The sequence below is a fragment of the Chenopodium album genome, chromosome 9, assembly GCF_948465745.1.
Source record: "Chenopodium album chromosome 9, dcCheAlbu1.1, whole genome shotgun sequence".
In the NCBI taxonomy this organism is placed as follows: Eukaryota; Viridiplantae; Streptophyta; class Magnoliopsida; order Caryophyllales; family Amaranthaceae; genus Chenopodium; species Chenopodium album.
In genome coordinates this window covers 59,904,645-59,926,108 of record NC_137842.1, presented here as the reverse complement: position 1 = coordinate 59,926,108, position 21,464 = coordinate 59,904,645, and the positions used below count along the sequence as shown (strand labels likewise).

The 21,464-nt window shown below is 34.5% G+C and overlaps 3 protein-coding genes across 3 annotated transcripts in view; 2 read left to right on the top strand and 1 right to left on the bottom strand.

Moving 5' to 3' along the window:
• Positions 1-5,185: 5,185 nt before the first annotated feature.
• LOC145558632 (vacuolar protein sorting-associated protein 32 homolog 1-like) lies at positions 5,186-10,347 on the top strand. The gene is made up of 7 exons (XM_081619932.1): positions 5,186-5,414; positions 5,547-5,653; positions 7,020-7,119; positions 7,517-7,602; positions 7,840-7,931; positions 9,731-9,845; positions 9,976-10,347. The coding sequence occupies exons 2-7, from the start codon at positions 5,558-5,560 to the stop codon at positions 10,162-10,164; spliced, it is 678 nt and encodes a 225-aa protein (XP_081476058.1). The 5' UTR covers positions 5,186-5,414; positions 5,547-5,557; the 3' UTR covers positions 10,165-10,347.
• A 2,729-nt stretch (positions 10,348-13,076) lies between these two features.
• Positions 13,077-15,108, top strand: LOC145559999 (patellin-4-like). Its single transcript, XM_081621254.1, has 4 exons — positions 13,077-14,079; positions 14,191-14,315; positions 14,403-14,547; positions 14,649-15,108. Exons 1-4 carry the CDS (start codon positions 13,204-13,206, stop codon positions 14,904-14,906), a joined length of 1,404 nt encoding a protein of 467 aa, XP_081477380.1. The 5' UTR covers positions 13,077-13,203; the 3' UTR covers positions 14,907-15,108.
• A 903-nt stretch (positions 15,109-16,011) lies between these two features.
• LOC145558631 (putative LRR receptor-like serine/threonine-protein kinase At1g05700) overlaps positions 16,012-21,464 on the bottom strand; it is a 28,528-nt gene continuing 23,075 nt past the window's right edge. The window contains exons 2-13 of the mRNA XM_081619931.1: positions 19,718-20,264; positions 19,066-19,541; positions 18,834-18,972; positions 18,634-18,705; positions 18,471-18,542; positions 18,229-18,309; positions 17,992-18,147; positions 17,668-17,878; positions 17,470-17,596; positions 17,310-17,366; positions 17,012-17,201; positions 16,012-16,660 (exon numbers count right to left, since the gene is read on the bottom strand). Of these exons, the coding sequence (XP_081476057.1) occupies positions 16,198-16,660; positions 17,012-17,201; positions 17,310-17,366; positions 17,470-17,596; positions 17,668-17,878; positions 17,992-18,147; positions 18,229-18,309; positions 18,471-18,542; positions 18,634-18,705; positions 18,834-18,972; positions 19,066-19,541; positions 19,718-20,264 (2,591 nt within the window). The 3' untranslated portion in view covers positions 16,012-16,197. The remainder of the gene's footprint in view (positions 16,661-17,011; positions 17,202-17,309; positions 17,367-17,469; positions 17,597-17,667; positions 17,879-17,991; positions 18,148-18,228; positions 18,310-18,470; positions 18,543-18,633; positions 18,706-18,833; positions 18,973-19,065; positions 19,542-19,717; positions 20,265-21,464) is intronic.

Genomic DNA, 21,464 nt, shown 5'->3' with positions numbered 1-21,464 from the left:
ATTTTTTTTATTTAAAAAAAAATGAACTTTTGCTACCACGGCCCTTTGCTGGTGTCCATGGTCTTCTGTCACGGCCCTTTGCTGTTGTTCGTGGTCTTTTGTCACGGCCCTTTGCTGGTGTCCGTGGTCTTCTTTGCCACGGCCCTTTGCTGGTGTCCGTAATCTTCTTTGCCACGACCCTTTGCTGGTGTCCGTGATCTTCTTTGCCAGGCCCTTCGCTGGTGTCCGTAATCTTCTTTGCCACGACCTTTGCTGGTGTCCGTGATCTTCTTTGCCAGGCCCTTCGCTGGTGTCCGTGGTCTTTTGCAATTTTTTTTTTAAATAATAAACAATACGCCAAACGTGGCTTTTCTTCATGGCAATAATGGAGGAAGCACACTCAAACACTATAACCTAACCAAATCACATATGATCATTCATATTGATCACATACACCAATAATAACCCACGTATCACATGGTTATTCCAAAAAAAAAAAGATTAAATAAAAAAATAGAAATTTCAAAGAGCAATACTATTGCATAGCGGAAGCAAATTTATGAATCCCACCGGTGGGTTTAATATTCTAACCCACCGGCTGGGGGAGTATTTGTGTGAACGATCCCAAGATTTAACCTGCTCTTGGTACCATGACAAATTATTTATGAGAGAATAGCTTTGTTGTATTGATGATCTTGGCTAATGTTTATAGCCTACAAAAGATAACCTACACAATATAAACTCTATCATATAAACTTCCATAAATCTATCTTAGAATATCACTAAGATATATTATTAACCTAAATATAATACCATAAGATCTATATGGAAAATATATCACAATAATATATTTTCCTATATTCCTAACACAAATATTAATGGTTAAAGTTATATATTAACATATGTGAATGATGTGATTTAAATTGTTACAATTATTATAAAACAAAAGAAATATACTATTACTGTTACAGGTTATGTATAACGATTGTACATTTTCCCTCTTTACTTTATGTCAAATCGTTACACATAACCTGTAACGGAGGTCGTATGTTCATTTAAGTACGAAACTATTAACAACTGTTTTAAATCAATAAAGTGAATAAAATCGCGTTTTGAAACAACGGAATGATCGCAATCATCCCATAGCATAGGAGATTAGGAGTATCCGAGTATAGACTATAGAGTATAGAACACTGAGTGGTTGGATCTAAAATAATATCACACAGTGGGTAGGCTGAACAAGGTGGCTGAGTGTAACTCGTGTAAGCAATAATGCGTAACAAGGTAGAATTGCATGCTACAACAGATGGCCGTATAAGTGACACGTTGCTTCTAAATGACGTGGAATCTATTCAATTATTATGACTGCTCTTGTAATAGAAGATTTATCCGGTCATTTTCGAGGTCCCCCGCCCTATCACAGGAATAAATGGATGATTATCGAATCTCGATCACTTAGGGAGGAGGGGACGGAGGGACTAATCATTCCTTTATTTACTATTTTCTCCATTATTCAACTTATTTTGAAATGAGTACATGTATTATAATAGGATGATCGTATAATTTGTGGGAAAATAGAGTGTTCTTAGAATAAAGTTGATTGTAGTAGGTCCTTGTTGGTGCAAAATCTAAATAATATAGCGGCAACTCCTTGGTTCTACTTGCCTTGCCTGTCATCACTTCATTAATATAGATGAAAGCGCCATGTACCTACCTAGTTTGATGCATGTCAAAATAATATTTGTATGATTAATGATTATTAATTACTTTGTACAAACTAGTCATTGGATGATTGGATCTAACTCATCATCTAAGCTACATATCGGAATATTACATAAATAACTTGTTAAAATTAGCAACTTCAAAAGTCTAAAACGGTTTATTAGTACAACTCGAAGACACGAGGTAAGATTCGAGTGAATTGTTGGTAAAGAAGGGATTAAGATCCTGTTTTTTAGAGCTACTCTGCTACGTTGAAATCTGCTTTGTTGTGTCCAAAATCTCAAAAGAACAAGACCTTAGGGTCTGTTCTCATACGTTGAAATTCAGTTCATTTCAGCTCAGCTCAGCTCAGTTCAGTTCAATTCAGTTCAGTTCAGTTCAGCTCATGTGTAATGATATTGCTAATGATATAAAGCAAAATTTCATTCTTTTAAGCTCTTATTACAAAGACGATAATAATAATAATAATAATAATAATAATAATCAATCAATAATAATAATAATAATAATCAATAAATAATAATAATAATAATAATAATAATAGTATATTTTTCTTAAATATTTTAATATGTATATTTGTATATACACATATGTATAATAATAAATAATCAATAAATAATCAAAGATCACTAATCCGTAGTTAAAAATCACTAATTAATAAGTTCAGTTCAGTTTAGTTCAGTTCAGATCAGCTCAATCAATTCAGTTCAGTTCAGTCAATGAGAACAGACCCTTAGTATATAGGCTCTACATAGGAGCATGAAATAGACTAGCTAGGTATGTACATGTACAAATACTTTGTTTGACTAAGCTGCTGATGATTTCCGTTAAGTACTATAACTCCGGGTTGCCATTTTCCCGCATAAAAGGTTCAATTATGACCGGTTAATTGTAATTTTTAATTTCCATTCGAACTTATATCTAATAATTTGCAAAGATATGAAAACATACTTGTATTTTCTCTTGAAATATTTATATTTCTGTGCAGTTGTAATGACAATATAAACGATATGCTTGGAAGAAAAAGGATCAAAGTTGAGAACTCTGATTAATATGATACGAAGTAATATTCAAGATTCAATCTTAGTTGATTTCTCTGCGCACAATAATGCCGGTGTGATACAATGTATATACCCATGGGCGTAGAATAGCGAGTACAAAGTGCTCCCTAGCACAGGGCCCCGATTATTAGAGAGCCTGTTGTTTTATTTTCAATTCTTATTTTTTTTTTTTTAATACTACAACTCTCAAGAGGCTCCTTATTTGTAATGCACAACATATTCCCTCTATTAATCCAAGCTCCCATATTACTTTCTAACACTTTTCATATTCTTCTATCAATTCAAATTAGTATATTTTCACAATTACATAAATTCCATTCCATGAAATTATAATGTATATTTCTACATTTCAGAATTTTCGACATAAAAAAAGTTAATTTCAACCAAATTAAAAATAAACGATTCGTATTCCGTAACAACAACAAAGCATTTAAGCAATTAATTTTAATTTTTCATAATTGTTCTTATCAAGCTGCTAAATAATTTTCCAATATATAAGGGTTATCTAAGTGTGTATGGCGTAAATAATTGGTTAAAATTAAAATTTTGTATGTTTCAAATTATTAAGGGCCCATTTTTTCATTTTAGAACAGGGCCCCAAAATCATTGCAACGACCCTGTATATACCAAATTGTTGTAATCAAGATCAAACAAATTTGTTGAAGGTTCATTATTGTTATTCAAAGTTGATAGATCAATAATTTTTTCTTTGGGAGTAATATTCAGATAAACTACTATTAGCCGTGGTAGACTGGTAGCAAGGATATGCGCCTTGTGAGCTCGTTTTCTTTGAACATTGTGGATGCTACACTATGTAAAGGCGTTTCTAGTTCGGCGAATATCATCCACCGTCAATCTAAGACTGACATCAGTTACAGTTTTCTCCCTGAGCATCTTTACGAGAGAAACAGAGTCCGTGTAAATTGTGATACCTTGCAATAAATGTTTTGCTCCCAACCAAAGACCTTCAAGACAAGCTTTCATTTCCGCATGTAAGGCCGATTGAGCCAAATCGTGAACCGCTCCCCCCAACATTCCCTGAATACCAAACTCTTCTTTTTCTAGACACCACCCCAATCCCGAACCATGAGTTTGTTTATTCCACAAGCTATCTACCAATATAGTCGTTGTAGAACTCTTAATTTTTTTGTTGATAGAATAAGGTTACAAATAAAGATTGAGAGGTATTGGACCTTAATTTGATATATTTGTTAATAATTAAAATTTTAAAAGTCAACTCTTTCAAAAAAAAATAAAATAAATAAAAGTCAACGACATAGATATTAGTGATAGAGAATATCCATAGAATATTCTCATCCTAGGTTTAGGATATATTTTGTATAAGATTATCTTTGATATCTGTACATATCTTATAGTACCTAATATGATTACGTTTCTCATTGTAACCCTATAAATATTGATCAATGGAAATGACTCTAATCAAGGAGTTGATATTATCTGACATGGTATCAGAGCTTAGGTTAGATCTTGGGATTGTTTATATCTAAAATTTTCTCTTCCCCTGCCGGTGGGTTAGAAAATTGAACTCACCGGCGGGATTCACAAACAATTACATAAAACACACTTTTTTTTTTAGGTTAGCATTTCTTGAGTCAATTAGTCATTAATTTGTTTGGTTTTTTTTTTTTAAAACAATTTGTCCTTAAATATTTCATACTTTTAAGTAGATGATTGAGCATTTTAAGTAGAAAAAAAAAAAAAGTAATCGTAGATGATTGTGCAAATATAATATTACTTACTTAATTAGTAAATAATATTTTCACATTTTTCAGTCAACTTAAAATTGACTTTTAACAAATAATTTTTTAAATGTGTCGTGACGTCCTACCAGATCGACACTGATAATCACAAGTCAAACCTACTCGGGCAATACCCCTTGGGAGGGTCGGTGGGAAGGCTGGGAGGGTAATAAAATCCCCACCCCCAACGTTTCTCTAATTGTATTGATTTTATGATCTCGTGATAATAAAATAATATTTTTAATCACTAAATCAAATACTACTTTTTTTGATAGTCTATTTAGTATACATTAATTTCTAAATACTACCTCCGTTTATATTATTTGTAATGATTAGACATTTTTCTCTTTATTTTATGTCAAATCGTTATAAATATATGAAACGGAGGCATTATATGAAACGAGTAATGTTCACTAACCCTACACAAAGGAAGAAGATAATTTATGTTGTTTCCATTCAAAAATCAAGAACTTTCCTTCCATCTTCCATTCTCCCAATTTCTCATCTCAATTGTTTTGGATACTATTTTATGTTGGTGAAAATGATTTTTGTATTGATCGACTCTTTCTTGTGGTCGACACCCTCTTACTTCCTAACGAAGTTATATCACATTTACACTCCTCACCTAAATAAATCCAAATTAACTCACCAACAAAATCAAAATTAAAAAAAAATAAAAAATTACGCAGTTTATTAGCGGAGAAAGATAACAAAAGGAAGAAACTTTCAAGTCCCCCCACAAGAGGGCGAGACGAACTACACTTTCTCTCTCCTCTAAATCCCAATTTTCTCTCTTCTCGATCTTTGCTTACTCCCAATTTTTCTGTTCGTAATCTAGTTGATCGATTTTTTAATTGATTATTATCTCAAATTTTTTTTTCTGGTGATTCAGGTTTGTTCAATTTTGAATTGGTCGTCAATTTTTTTTTTTTTTTTGAATTTCTTGATTTTGTAAGGGTTTAATGTTCTTTGATGGTTTTTTAGGGTTTTTGGAATTTAATTTGCTGTGTTTGATTTGTTTTAGGGGAAATTAAAATGTCGTCAAGTGTGTTTTCGAGGCTTTTTGGTGCGAAATCGAGGGAGGCAGCTAATACTGAGAGTACTTTGTCAACGTTGGAGAAATTAGATGAGGTTTGTTCTTTAATTTTATGATTTTGTGTAATATGAGCTCTTAAATTGTCAATTTATGCAGAAAAAAGTTAAATATTGTTTGATCAAATGTAGTATAAGAATTTTTTATACTCTGTATGTTATTGTGGATGAATTTGAAAGGGACTAATGTTATATAGTGATGAAAGGTATTGAAATAAGGGATGATGATGTTGAAAGAATCATTAAAGAGGTTAGAACTGATTAGAGAGGATGATCTTGGAACTAATTATGTGTTTTTTTTTTTAAATGTATGGTTGAATTGTGATTGTTACTTGTGGAGCATTGGGTCTAGGTGACACGGCCAGTTGGCGGTTGCTATCTGGTGTTTTGTAGCTTCAGTAGTAGTGTTGTGACTATGCTTCTTTTTAAAGAGAGGGTTCGAGATGAAGTGACATTGCTTAATTTAAGTCGCAGGCTTGTGATTACGATATTGGTTTGCTTGAGTAGTAGAATGGTCAATTGTGATTATTCCTCGAAGCTGAAACAGTGAAATTCTACAAGCTTGCTGACTTTGATTAGAAAATTGTTTATCTTGGAACATTTATGGAGCTGTTGGTTGACTTGTGATCACTTCAATTGCCTTGAAACAGTTGCTAGAGAAGCTTATACCCTTTTGTTAATTGTTATAGCTTTATACTTTATTTCGTGTTACATTTGCCTTCTTGAGTTTTTATGGATGGGAAGCACTATGAAGAGAGGTGGAATAGAGGTGTGGGGTCTTCTGTACTCCCAAGAACTTTGCTCTACGCTCGTTTTCTTGCCCCTATCAGGGAGTTTCATCTGAGGGGCAAGCTTCTAATTTATGCAGGATATGTGTTATAAGTTTTGAGCCACCAGTCTTTCCAACAAAGAACTTGGCTTACACTCATATTATTTTCCATTTTCTTCTTTCTTCACATCATTCAATTTTTTTTTTTGTCTCCGTAGTCCGTACACTTTTACTGGTTTAATAATTTTAATTCAACAATTACTATTGAATTCGTGGTAAAGTCAGAAATTTATTATAGGATGAGGGGAGTGCTTTCACTTTCTGCAACATGCAGCTGATTATGCGAGAACACAATCCTTTATTTGATCACAATATTCAACGTGTTATGCACTGCCTTACCTCTGTGTTTGCATAGGAATCCTTCTACAGATGTTATACTGAAACATCTGAATTCCAAAGTTACAAGCAATAAGGTTGTAATTGTTTGTGTGAAAAGTTTGTGTCTCATTGTTGCTTGCATGTCTTATTGAAACTTGAATATGAATAATTAGTATTTCATGTTTTGGAACTTTGATCTTTGCTTTGCGCCTTCCCCACTCTTGGCTGATTAATTTTTTGCTGTGTTATTTTCTGCAGACACTTAAGATGCTAGAGAAGAAAGAGCAGGTGTTAATGAAAAGGGCTGCTGCAGAGGTTGAAAAGGCAAAAGAGTTCACAAGAGCAAAGAATAAACGAGGTATGTTCCTGGAAATTTCAGTACTTTTCAAGATTGAAATATTATCTATGTAATCTACTGATTTTATCCTCTCTAATTACATAGCTGCAATGCTGTCTCTCATATTTATATAGTGGTGTTTGTCATTGAAATTTAGGCCTAGCATTTTTAGAATTGGTTCTTGTTTCTGGGAGTTCATGGCCTGTGAATAGTCCTGATTAAGTTAAAATTTGAGCATATTAACATTATGCCTTTGAACTTTTAAATTGGAGCTTCAGGATGGATTGGTAATGTTTATTTTTGGTCACAACCTATTGGCTATGCAATGACTAAAGCAGGGCATCCATGCCCTCATTTGTGATGGTCTTTGGCTCTGTGCGTTTTTTGTCTCTGACATCATTGCTTCTATTCTGTGAAGCTGCCATACAATGTTTAAAGAGGAAAAGGTTATATGAACAGCAAGTAGAGCAGGTTGGAAATTTTCAACTGCGAATTCATGATCAGGTTAGTACATAGCTACATTCTCTTATTATTTTCAGTTTTTTTTACTTCTTTCTCCACTGCTTTGTGCACAACTCTTTAAAAATTTTGTGTTGCATATAAATGTTTGTACTATTTAAAGGTTTCAGTTCTCTTGTCCTATATGGTCATTGTTTTTTAATTGTTCATAAAGCTTCATTGAGTTGCATGCTATAACTAGTCCATATTTTTGAATTTTTCTGTTGCTTTATTGGCTTGCAGATTATAATGCTCGATTCTGCAAAGGCAACGACAGAGACCGTTGCCGCTTTAAGATCTGGTGCTAGTGCTATGAAGGCCATGCAGAAAGCAACGTAAGTTCCAGCTTCCTTCAATCTGAATTCTAGCATTCCTCCAACCGTTTGCTCTTATTATATACTTATTAGGCTACCGATTCCCTCGCAAACTAAAAGTTTGTGATTGGACAAATGCCATGTGAAATGTCATTGCAACTTTACAAGTTAGAGCTTTGACGTTTTAACCCCTTTTTCGAAGAATTGTTTAGCCCTAGATTGAGAAGTGGTGACGAAGTGGTTTATTTCTGCTCGAAATCAATTATATAAGTATCTAACTAGGTTTAGGTATAATCATACATTGGGAAGGCTCAGTCCGAGCTTGGCTAGTCTTATTGGCCCAGGTGTCTTAGATTTAGATTTGCACATCTTGTATGAAGAGCCAGGTGTGCCAATCTAAATCAGCCTGGTGCTTGTGTCTAACTGCTTCCTTAACCAGACTGGGTGGATATAACTATATAACGCATTTCATTTGTTAAGTTCAAATCCCCTTCTTCCTCCCCACCTCACCTCACCCCACCCCACCCCACCCCACCCCACCCTCAAAAAGAGTGTGGATAGGAATCTATAAAGAGCTGTTCTTGCCATCTGCTATAGCCATGCTTGTCCCATTCTATTTTTATTATCATTACCTGATTTTACTAGCTATGTGGTAAAAGAGGCTGGTTAGGGAATAGGCTGTTGAGTGTGACTATGTGGGCACATCGCACATCCAGATTTGATCTGATCTTAGTCAGAGCTAGCCTGTGTCTTCAGTCTTTACCAACTTATTTTCATTTCTATTTACAAAGTTAAGCTATATTTCTATTTCTTGGGGTGGGTCTGAAGTCTCTAAACCTCACTGTGGAATCGTTTTATATGCACTATACTTAAGTGTGAAGCGGTTTGATTATGACAAATAAGCCCGTTGTCCAAAAGACAGTGACAGAAATTTTAGTTGTTGATATAACCTGGATCTTCCTTAAATTCAGCCCCCCACTGTGGATTACATCTTTGATGCAATGTTGGATTGAAGGTACTAATGTTTTCATGAAATACGAGGCTAGCTATATTTTTTGTTACACTGCTTACTGTCATTACATTGATCTTATGTCTCTAACCAGCCAATGGAGTCTTGATTTTTCTGAGCAAGCTGTGGGTGCACTTGCATGTGTTTACTGTATCTTGGCTGTCCCACTTATGTGTTAATCCAGTAATTTTCACTATAAATGTTTTTGTGCGTTTGGTGGTTATCATTTCAAACCTTTTTCTGGCTATTGAGGTTGTGGGCTTTTGGGTTTGATGTATCGTTATAGAGTAGACAGAACCTATCAGTTAACTAATTTTTGAGGTTGGGTGGAATTTGGTATGATGTATCTATCTCCACGAACCTCTTTGGGGCCAGGGTTTCTGCAAATTGTAAATGGATGATTAAGGGAATGTCTTGTCTTGAATAAGGGATTGTTACTGTCATTTCTAGATCTAATATGTCGAAGGGGCCTAGGAGCCATTGTCTAAAACAATTAGTGTCTGGTTTTTTTTTTTTTTTTTTTTTCAGGCATACTTTAATAATAATCAACTCAGCTAGTTTGATTTAGATTCAAGTTTTAAAATTGTCCAAAATGAGCTTAAATCAAGTCGGAAGATGTTCCATAGTCAATATTCAATATATTGACTTTCAACTGAAACTAGTTACTAGTTAGTGATCTTTTCTTTATACGACACAGTTTCCTGTAGATGCAGTAGATGCAATAAAAGGAATTCTAGGCGGAACTGCAATTTTTATCTCTAAATTTTGGCGTGGTTGTGATTTTGAGGAAGTTGCTCATCTTATGTTGCAGGAACATTGATGATGTCGACAAGACAATGGATGAGATCAATGAGCAGACCGATAATTTGAGACAGATACAGGAGGCACTAGCTTCACCTATTGGTGGTGTAGCTGATTTTGATGAGGTAAAGGTTTTTTCTAGTCTTTATAATCACAAAGTACTTGTAGAAAAAGGTATAGCTCAAGAAATGCTGTATCTCATTTACTCCGAGTATTTACCAACACTCATTTTTTTTTTTATTATTATTTGTGAAGGATGAATTGGAAGCCGAGCTTGAAGAACTTGAAGGAGCTGAGTTGGAAGAACAACTTCTACAGCCAGCTATAACTGCCCCTATGGCACCAGTTCAAGTTCCAGCTGGCAATCCACCAAGACCGACGCCTCAAAAGAACTCTGAGGAAGATGATGAACTTGCTGCATTACAAGCTGAAATGGCGCTTTGAACACTTTGCTTATTTTTTATGTTTATAATCACGCTCCAGAAAAGAAAATGGCTGAAAAAGAAAAAGATTAAAATTGGCTTATTGATTGGAGGTATATTGAAAATCCCGAGTGTTGATAGCATCTTGTTGTCATGTATATGACCTCATTTTACTGGCTACCATTAATGCAAATATTATTTTTTCCATTGGTGAGGAAATGTGGTTTGTATTACTTTTGGTCTGGTGTTAGGACTTAGGGCATGTTCTTTTATGTTGAAATTCAATTCAATTCAGCTCAGTTCAGTTCTGTTCTTTACAGTTCAGCTCCTAATTTCCTTCTCTTATAAAATATTTATTTCAGTTCATTTAGTTTAGTTCAGTTCTGTTCAGCTGAGTTCAGTCAATGAGAACAGACCCTTAGTCACTTAGGATCCATTTAAATTAACTTACCATCACATATTTTGACTGAATTCAGATTAAATAGATTTATGCAAGTCCAAACAAAATACGTAAAAAAAAGTTTAGGTAAATAATCTATCCTATTGTGAGAATAATTTTTAAGAAATTTATAAACTATAATGAATTCAAATTAATTAAGTTAAAGCAATTAAGGAAATGTGTTAGTCAACTTATTTTGGAAAATGTTTATTTCATTTCAAATTAAGCTTAGATCATACTCTGTAATTTTTTTTTTTAAATTTTTTTTTTTTTTGTTTTTTAATCTGTTTTACTTTGTATTTATCATTCATTGTAATAAGTAATTTTTATATTTGGAAAAGTAGACCTAAACAAGTTGAAGGTGGAGGACTCAAACCTCCTTTTTTTTTTTTTTTTCTCAAGCATTAGAGTAGAATTGTACAATTAAGATTAATGTTTGATTAATTAATTATATTAAACCTGGTTAGATCTCTTTCAAAAAAAAAAAAAAAAAAACTGGTTAGATCAAATCAGATGTAAGTAGATGAACAGTGGACATAGCATGAGCATAATGGAGCCATAGTAGTAAGATATTCTAGGAGTCTAGGACTTGAGAGCTGCTAGTCAATAGACCATGTCAGACTGTCAGATATGCTGAGATATCATATCTGCAACTTGCATTCCGGCATTTAGCTGTCCTGTTTTTCCAATCCTGGTCAAATACTGAAGATAGCTTCAAATTTTATTCATGCTAACTAGAGTAGTATTCAATTTTATCCAGTGTACTGGAATTTTATTTGGACCAGTACAACTTTGTAATAATTATGGATGGTTTTCAGTAAATTAAGTACACCATAAATATATGGTTAATGATATACGTAACCTTACGCCTAACGGATATCAATATTATTAAACTATTAAAATATTACCTCCGGTTCTTATTACTTGCAACAAAGGGGTATTATTTGTGATACATAAAATATTCCTTTGTTGCAAGTAATAAGAACTAGAGGTAGATTATACAATTACTAGTTTATTGCTCTAAGTTAATGACAGCCATTAAATTTAACAAAATAAACAATTCATCTCTACCATTGAGGAATATGACAAATCATCATCATATAGTTGTATCTATCAATAGTAGTATAGGAGCACATGGTATGATCCAACCAAGATATCCAAGTTGCTGTTAGTGATTTAGGCGTGGATTATATTCGAGCGGCTTAAATGCCAATCATCTCTGTAGGAGTGTAGGCAATGTGCCAAAACTCCCTATCTATACAACAATATTATATATTTTTTTTATTATTTTTAAATTGATCTAAGTCATGTATCTTGTTTGCAAATACAATGTATAAGTTTAATCATTGTTCTTTAACTCCTAATAAGTAAATTTATATACCAATAAAAGGGTTGGTCTAGTGGTAAGGAATGAATGTTCAATCTCGATTAGAGACGCTTTAAAGGTGTGAATTCCTTTTTATTGTCCTTCGAGCTTACTTTACAAAAACATTTAAAAAGATACTTTTTTTTTTTTAAATAAATTTGTACAAAGTATATCTTAAAAAATAAAGAAACAGTGTGAATAAATATCAAAGTGAGATAATGGATCGTGCATAAGTTAGGAAATCATAAAAATATAAACACTAAGTACACTGATTTACGCGTGTTTTTTTTCATGAATTACTAATTTTATACAACTTTCAAGAATATATTAAATGCTTATTTTTAATCTATGGAGTACTTGTTTTTGTCATGATACCTTAGGGCTACACATAATATTACCCCTTTTTTTAATCTATGGAGTACTTGTTTTCTTTTGCTCTTTTCAATGCACTTTTTAATCGTAAAATATTTTCAATTTGCAACTTTATATTAACAAATTCATTCCAAGTAAAATTTAAGGATATTATTACTTCCCATCCAAAGAAAAAAGAAGAAGAAAAAAAAAAAACAATTTAAGAAGTATTTTTGATGAACAACGAATCAAGTTTGACTGATTCACTTTTAATGTTTTTGAACCGAGATTACAATAACTGGGTAGCAGAGATGTCAATCCAGGTATTTTGGTCAGATTTGATTAGAATCGGATCTGTTCGAATATATCTTAAAGTATAAGTATGCAGTATTATCATGTTTATATTAATTAAAATCTAAATCGAATATTTTTCGAGTCGGAGTAAATCAGGTGAATTGAGTCCGTTTTTAACACTATACAAGGTACATTAATTAGAGGAGTAGTTTTTTCATTTTTTGACAGAGGAGGGAACAAAGCTTATGTTTACCGTTTTGTATCCTTAAACTTATGAGACAAACACAAATCATGTGGAGTTTGTGGACCCAAAAGAAGGCTGTCCTCCAGCCTAGCCAACCAAGCCCTAGGCAAAGGAATCCTCTTATTTTATCAACGACTCCTCTTTTTATGGACCCACCTTAAGTAACCGTTTGAATTAAGGGACCACTAAAATTGTACCGTTTTCAAATTATATAACCGTTACATCCTCCATTCCCCTGTTTCCTCCAACTCAAAACCCTTCATTTTTCTCCAAAAACACCCAACAAATTCATCTGGGTTTTTTATTCCCTTCATTTTTATCAAATTTTACCCTTCAAATTTATAAGATTAGTTCTTCAAATTTCAATATGACTGTTGAGGTTTCATCAGTTGAAGAAACCCAGAAAGAAGAGGTTTTAATCTCTGAAAAAGATGCTAAATTAGTCGATTTAGAAGAACCCCAAAAAGTTGAGGAAAATACCCAAAATGTAGAGGATACTCCTAAGCCAAATTTGGTTGAAAAGAGTTCATCTTATAGGGAGGAGAGTAATTACCTCTCCGACCTAAAAGACGGCGAAAGGAAGGCCTTATCCGACCTCAAATCAAAACTCGAAGAAGCCATTTCAACCAATTCCCTATTTAAATCAGAGGAGAAGAAAGTCGATAACCCGGCCGAGGAGTCGAGCAAAGAAGAGGAAGGTGAGACAAAGATCGAAGGAGATTATGAGGGTAATATTTCCATTTGGGGTGTACCTATATTGCCTAGTAAAGGCTCAGAAGGTACTGATGTAATTTTATTGAAATTTTTAAGAGCTAGAGAATTTAAAGTTAATGATGCATTTGAAATGATCAAGAAAACCCTTGTTTGGAGGAAAGATTTCAAGATTCAATCCATTTTAGGGGAGGATTTAGGGGAGGATCTTGCGAATGCGGCTTATATGAATGGTAAAGACCGCGAAAATCACCCGGTTTGCTACAATATTTTTGGGGTGTTTGGTAATCAAGAGTTGTATCAGAAGACTTTTGGGAGTGAGGAGAAGAGTGAGCAGTTTTTAAGGTGGAGGATTCAGTTTATGGAGAAAGGTATCGAAAAGCTCGATTTTAGGCCAGGAGGTGTTACATCAATTCTTCAAGTTTATGATCTTAAGAATTGTCCTGGTCCTTTTAAGAAGGAAATTAGAAGTGCTACTTCTAAGGCTGTTGGACTTCTTCAGGATAATTATCCTGAATTGGTTGCTAGAAATGTGAGTCTTAATAGTTTCGCGTAATTTGTTAATTTATATACTGCATCGTTTTGATGTAGGATTATATGGTCTAATTTTTGCTAATGTTATATGGTTTATTTTATGTGACAGGTATTTATTAATGTGCCATTTTGGTACTATGCTTTTTACTCCCTTATTTCACCTTTCTTGACTCAAAGAAGTAAGAGCAAGTTTGTTGTTGCAAGGCCAGCTAAAGTTACTGAGACTCTTCTCAAGTGAGTCAACTTTAATTTTTTTGTTAAATAGTTTTCTTGATTTGTCACAAATTTTACAAGATGCTTAACATAATTGTTTGTTTTTAGGTACATCCCATTTGATGAAATTCCAATTCAGTATGGTGGCTTCAACCGCGAAAATGATATTGAATTCAACTCGGAAGAGGGTGTAGTCACAGAAATTTGCTTGAAACCCGGATCAACAGAAACAATTGAAATCCCAGCAGAAGAAGTATGAGAAAAAAAAAAGTTCCTATTTTCTTAATTTTACATTTTTACTGATTTGCTGTCATTTTTTTGGTCTGACATTGGTAATTTTTATTCCTGTAACAGGCTGGTGCAACATTGGTATGGGACTTGGCTGTTTTGGGAGGGGAAGTGAGTTATAAGGAGGAATTTATTCCAACAGATGAAGGGTCTTACACCATTATAATCCAGAAGGAGAAGAAGATGGATTCGATCGAAGAGCCGGTTCGAAATTCATTCAGAAACAATGAGCCTGGGAAGGTTGTGCTTACTGTTAAGAACAATTCCAAGAAGAAGAAGCGCGCCTTTTATCGATACAACAATCAGAAATGTTGTTCTGCTTGAGAAATTTAAGGACTGATATAGGGTGTTTGTTTATATGTTTAAGTTATTATGTTGATTTGTGGTTTGTTTAGTAGAAATTCTTTTAGGTTGCTCTTGGTTCATTCTTTTGTTAGGTGAAATTTGATGTACTCATTGGGCTGATTAATTCAATTCTTTTTAGTGAAATTGTGGATCTTTTTTCTCCAATAAATATATTATTGCATTATTTCAAAAACCCTTTATATATTTCTTGTTCAATGAATAATTACTGTATCATAAACATTATCATTTGAAGGAAAAGCAAAATTAAATCAAAACAAACTGGGAAATTATACAATTTATGCCAACCTGTTGGGTACAAGTGTGTGAGTAGTGTCACACATTGAAATACAAAGTTAAAAAAATTAATTTATAATTCCGATGATTGGTTTTAGGATGGAACCTCACTTGGGCTATGTTAACGAGCTGCAGGAGCCATTGCTGCTGTGTAAGTAATAGCCGGGTTCATCTCGATTGAATTATTATCAGATTCTATTATTCAGTTTATTCCATTCAGTTCCATTTCTAAGCACTCTTTCAGTTCTGTAACAATGTGACTTATTGTTGGCCTTTCAACTGCAGTTTGCGTAACACATGCCAGAGCTATGCTTGTGACTCTTCAAAGATGATTGGTTTTGTGCAATTCTTGCAGCCTTTTGTCGACGATGTTCCAAATGTCACCTCTTTCATGTAATGGACTAACCAACCCATCTAATTAAACTAGTTTGCTCATCATCTTTTTTCATGATTGCTGTTTAGCCTGTGTTTAACTCCAAGACGGCAACCACAAAACTGTATAAATCGCTTTTCTCATTCAGCTGTTGTGCAATATGATACCTAAACAAAATGCGCCTACATGTCATATAGGTTGGTAAAATGCATTCAATTCCGTTGTGCCAATGACTCTTGTTGATACATAGGATCTATTTCATCAAGAAAATTTTTGGACAAACCGAAATCTGCTTTCCTTGAGGCCTGGGAATACCCACAACTGTTTCTTTTGAAAGTTTTGCAGGTGTAATTGGGAATGGATCACATAATTTTGTCTAGGTTTTTGAGATAGTTGTTTTACTACTAGATGCTTGTAAAAAAACCTTCAGGTATACACTTAAATGAGAAAGAGACGTACTAATTGTGTTTCACACAAAGGAATGGAAGTTACAATCAGACTTAATAGTTTGTAAATGCATGCATAGAATGCAGCAAAGCCAAAGTAGAAAAGCAAATGTCAGCAATGCAATTAAGCAAATAACAAATTATGTGACTCTTATTGTTATCTTACTTCTGGAGCCATTTCTGTGTTCGCGGTCACTAGGCTTTCTGTCAAATCATCATGAATTGTTGTATCAAGTTCAGTGTTCGCGGTCACTAGGCTTTCTGTTGAATCATCAGGAACTGTTGTATCATGTTCAGTGTTCAGCACCATAGCTAAGCACTCTTTCAAATCAGTGACAATCTGACTCATTGTAGGCCTTTCCATTGCAGTTCGCTTCACACATGCCATAGCTATATCTATTACCCTCCAAACAGAATTCGTGTTCTGAACTTCCTGCAATCTTTCATCCAATATTTCCCTCAAATCCCCCGTTTCAAGAATGGGGATCACCCATTGAACCAACGTTATAACTTTTTCTTGAATATTCACCGTTGCCTCTTTACCTGTGATCAACTCCAATAGAACCACCCCAAAACTGTATACATCACTTTTCTCTTTCAACTGCCGGGTTTCATGATACCTAAATAAAGAGAATTGTTAATATACTATTTATACATACATCACTCTCAATAAATCCTAGCATGCTTTGGTTTCAAAATTCATTAATTTTTTCATATACACTATTTGGTTTCATGTTCTTAATGGTATTAGCTGCTTAATATGTTAAATCAATAAACAAGTACGAGTTATACATAAACAAGTATGAGTTATACATAAACAAGTATGAGTTATACATAAATGAACTGCTAATGCCACAAAACGGTTAAATGTGATCAATCAGTTTAAATTCCAGGAAAGTTTTATCTTGTCTAGCATTTTTTATATCCAAAAACATTGCATAATAAAGGGCTAGGTTTTAGGATGTGCTTACTGAGGATCGAGATAACCTGGTGTACCGATCACTCTTGTTGATACATGGGTTCTTGGTTCATCTGGGAAAATTTTGGACATACCAAAATCTGCTATCTTTGCCTGGAGATTTTTATCCAATAAGATATTTTCGGTTTTCACATCTCTGTGGACTACAGGGGGGCTGCAACCGTTGTGCAAGTATTCCAGTCCTACAATTAAGATTATGTTTAAACTATGTTATGATTAAACATAGCTTAATATAATCTCTAATCTCCGAACAAAAATTTAATTATACACTACAGATACTGCTTGCTGACCTTGTGCAGAATCTAATGCTATCTGGAGCCTCAATTTCCAACTTAGTGGCTTCGAAGCTGGTGGAAACAAAAAATGAAGAGCACCATGAATTTCCCATAACACAAAATGTTATAACACTTATAAATTATTGCGACAAATTTAGCAAGGTATACAGCATACCTGAGAGATTAGATTGCAAGTTTCCACCAGCCATATATTCATAAACTAGAGCTAAGGTTGTTTCTTCTTCACAGTATCCAATTAGAGAAACCAAGTTTTTATGACGAATATCCATTAAGAGTTCAACCTGTGGTTAAAATGAATGCGGATCAATTAGGAAGAAAAAACATATATATTGAATATCCAACTTGATCAAACCTCTGTTGTGAATTGGTCAGAAGCGTGGATTGATTGAGACAACATTTTAACAGCCACTTCCGTGCCATCATTTAGGCGACCATAGTAAACTACTCCAAACCCACCCTTTCCTAGCTCTCTCTGGCGGTTCTTGGTTATGCTTGTTAACTCGGAATTAGAAAACTGTGTGAATTCACCCTTCCTTTTGCCATTTCTAGATCTTTCATACAGTCTGTGAGTAAAAGTTCAGTCATGAACTAAATAATCCGAAGAGTATCATGATTTAAATCACATCATCATTGAGCAATATACTGAAAATAGGTAACATAACATGTGGAATTGTACCTAGCAGTATGTCTCTTGTATATACAAAAAATGATGAAACCTGCAACAAGAAGAACCAATAGTGCAGAAATTGCTGCTATATAAGCTAGGTATGCTTTACTTTTCTTCTTCGAAGTACAGGATCTGCTCGAACATAGACCTGAAATGTTTTCCACACTTTGGCCAAAACAACATGAACAAGTCAGATATATATGCTTATGGGAAGGGGAATTTTTAAAGAGAGAAAGCTATAAATACCTTAAAGACAGTGTTCCTGCTGCAGATTTTTCTAGCAGAAGTTCAGGAACTGAACCAGTGAAGTTATTTTTTGAAAGGTTTCTGCAAATAGTGATTGTGTTAGTATGTACTTTCACATACTTTGAACATATAGTGTACCTCTGTCTGAATTTAGCTGTCACTTTGCTAGTCAATTACGCCATCATAGTCACAACTAATTTCAGACGAAGGGAGCAGAGAGATCGAATGAAAAGTAAACATACAAGGTTTTTAACATTGGCAAGTCTGCGAGAAGCTCAGGTATCATCCCACTGAGGTTGTTGTCTGACAAATCCCTGAAATTAATGATATTATCCACATGTAAGAATCTTGGAATGACTGAAATCATGCAGATTTCAAATCAAAACACTGTCTTCAAAAACATACAAGATTTGTAATGATGTAAGGTCTGCAAATGACGCGGCAATATGTCCTGTAAGTCCTTTTGAACTAAGATTCCTGATCACAAAATTAAACGGATTAACTTCAGAGCTCGTTAATTACCAAATGAACAATACGAATAACTAAAAGCTGCTAAAACAAGAAGTACGATCATAAGTTCTCAGCTAGCTAGCTTCAAATCTTACACTGATGTTATTCTGATGATATTGGAACTGTCATAGTTGCAGACCACACCAGCCCATGAGTACCTCTTTGGAAAGCAAGGATCTCCTTGCCAATCGGTCATCCGCTTATAAAATGACTTGATTTGGTTGAGAGCATGAACTAATACAAGTGTAACCAATTGACCTCGTATCAAAAGACAAACATTCACTAATCATTCGGCAATAATGATCGATTATGTAGAAAAAAATTTACCATCTGCTGCATCAGTGGACAGTTCTGAAATTTGTATGACGTTAAACACTTCAATGGCATTCACTATTGGAGGAAGGGTAGAATTATTGGTACTTTGGATGGTAATATTAAGAAAGGAGTCAGTAATTGGTTTCTGGTTATTGAAAATGGTTTTAGTTTGTAGGTAAGGCAGTGTAAAGATGTTGGGTTTTTTTACGCCATTTAAAGTGATAGAAAGTTCCCTGACTTCACCTTTAGGAAGTTCTGAAATCTCAGCAACATGGAGGAAGAAGTAAAATCCTGTGCTTCTATCACTTTCTTGGTTGTAGTATAATCTTATAGGTTGATTAAGAATCTTTGGTACAAGGGCTACTTTCATAACTGATGATGGCAATAAATAGTCGCCCGAGCCAACTTCAGACATGGTTTCAATGAAGCTGGTCCGTGAAGTTGGGTGTCCAGGTCTCCAAATGCGGTCAAAGACATCATCCTTGTATCTGAAACAAAGCAAGGTTAGCCCCAAAATCAATTTGGATCATCACATATAACTCTACTTTGTATTAGTTTAAACTGACTATCATCCATTTTTGATGCAATTTATATATTACAATTAGTAGTCAAAAGTACATATATACTGTATAATTAAGAAACCCATATGCTATGCTGAATTTACCTTATTACATTAAAGTTCAACAAATTTGTGACATAATTTCGTTGCAGAAGATCAAGCGAGCCATAGTCATCCCTTTTATAGATGGAGTCAGGCAGATGCCTTAGTTCTAATCCGGATATAAAAGGTGTTCCTGAATCTGTATTCGCGACGCAGACATACAAGTAATCAGTGGATGGTGTGTGTATGATTTCTTTCATCACTATCTGAGATGAATTATCTAATTTCACAGTGCTCCAAACGTCAACCCCAAGGAGAAGATCAAATGTTGGAGGTTTATTCAGGGAATCGTAGTTTCCATACATAAAATAAGCTCTGATCAGATAGTTTCTGCCTTTCCCTTGAGATGGTTTCAGAGTGTAGCAGTTCTTGGCTCCCTTAGGAAAACTTCTGACATTTGTGAGCTGCTGTTGTAAGTTTTCTGTTTTGTGTTCTGGAAGAATGTCCATATTAATTCCACTATCAATATATTGTTCGTCAGTTGTGTAATATAATGTTGTAGAACTATCTGTGTAGCTTGCATTTGTCCCACAATCAATGCTTATGAATCCTGTTACCATTCACCACAAAAAGTTAAAAGTAGTCAGTAGATTTGATGAATATTTGCTACAATGTTAGGGCCTGTTCTCATACGTTGAAATTCAGCTAAGTTCAGTTCAGTTCAGCTCAGTTCAGTTCAGTTCAGTTCAACTCAGTTCAATTCAGTTCAGTTCAGCTGAGTTCAGTCAATTAGAACAGACCCTTAGTGGTTAGTTATAAACTAATGCATAGGAATATGGGTTTAGGCATGTATAATATGATTATGGGATCATGTTCCTTACTTTTAACTTAATTAATTTTGCACTATATATATACACATTATGTTGCTATGCAGTTCCTTTTCAATGAATTGAATACAAGTTTGGGTTTCTTCCCCTCTCTCATCTCTATTTATAATTTCAACCTGGTATCAGAGACATGATAGGTCGATCGATAGAGAGAGAGACGTTTTAGGTTGATCGAGAAAGAGAGAGAGAGGGGGGTATTGAGCCATGCATTACAAGTCATGTTTCGTTTTATGAGTAATAAGATGAAGGGACAACCACCATGACAACACTAGTAGAAAAATACAATAAGGCACCCCCATAAAGGCACCGGTTCAGGCCAAACCGGTGTCCTAAACCGGCCCAAATTTGGGCGCAATTTTACACAAATATAAAAGGCACCGGTTCAGACCAAACCGGTGCCAAAAATAAAAAGGGCACCGGTTTGAACCGGTGCCTTAATTTAAAAAAAAAAAAAAACGGTTAAACTTTCTTTCTTATTCCTTCCCTCTTTCGTTCTTATTCACTGTTTCATTCAAATTCCAGCCCTAAAGTGCAGCTCTCCATTTTCGTTCTCCATTTTCAGGCCACCACCATTTTCGTTCTCTCTCTTCGCCCCTTCTCCTTCCTCGGTATACCCGTCTCCAGGTCCAGCGACCGGCGACGCCGCGACGGCTAGTCAGTAGTCACCCTAACCCCTCTTCAATTCGCCTCTTTGTTGAAGCTTGAAGTTCCTCTTTTTGCTCAGTTACGGTCTCACACCTCACCCATTCACGACCCTTCTCGGCGGCAAGTCGGCCTCCAAGGCAGCAAGGCTCCAACTCCTCCAACGCTCCAAAGCCTCCAACCGTAGGTCCCCTTCTTTCCTTTCTCTTTTAATTTGTTTCAAACTTTCAATAAGGTTCTGTTTTTTGTTGGTTAGAATTTGAGATTTTGAGTATGAAATT

Excerpts from the sequence above, each read along its gene's own strand:
- LOC145559999 (XM_081621254.1), top strand. The coding sequence starts at position 13,204 with ATGACTGTTGAGGTTTCATCAGTTGAAGAAACCCAGAAAGAAGAGGTT. Across the intron at positions 14,080-14,190 it reads CTGAATTGGTTGCTAGAAAT|GTATTTATTAATGTGCCATT; the intron begins GTGAGTCTTAAT and ends TTTATGTGACAG. Across the intron at positions 14,316-14,402 it reads GTTACTGAGACTCTTCTCAA|GTACATCCCATTTGATGAAA; the intron begins GTGAGTCAACTT and ends GTTTGTTTTTAG.
- LOC145558632 (XM_081619932.1), top strand. The coding sequence starts at position 5,558 with ATGTCGTCAAGTGTGTTTTCGAGGCTTTTTGGTGCGAAATCGAGGGAG. Across the intron at positions 7,120-7,516 it reads AAGAGCAAAGAATAAACGAG|CTGCCATACAATGTTTAAAG; the intron begins GTATGTTCCTGG and ends TATTCTGTGAAG. Across the intron at positions 9,846-9,975 it reads GTGTAGCTGATTTTGATGAG|GATGAATTGGAAGCCGAGCT; the intron begins GTAAAGGTTTTT and ends TTATTTGTGAAG.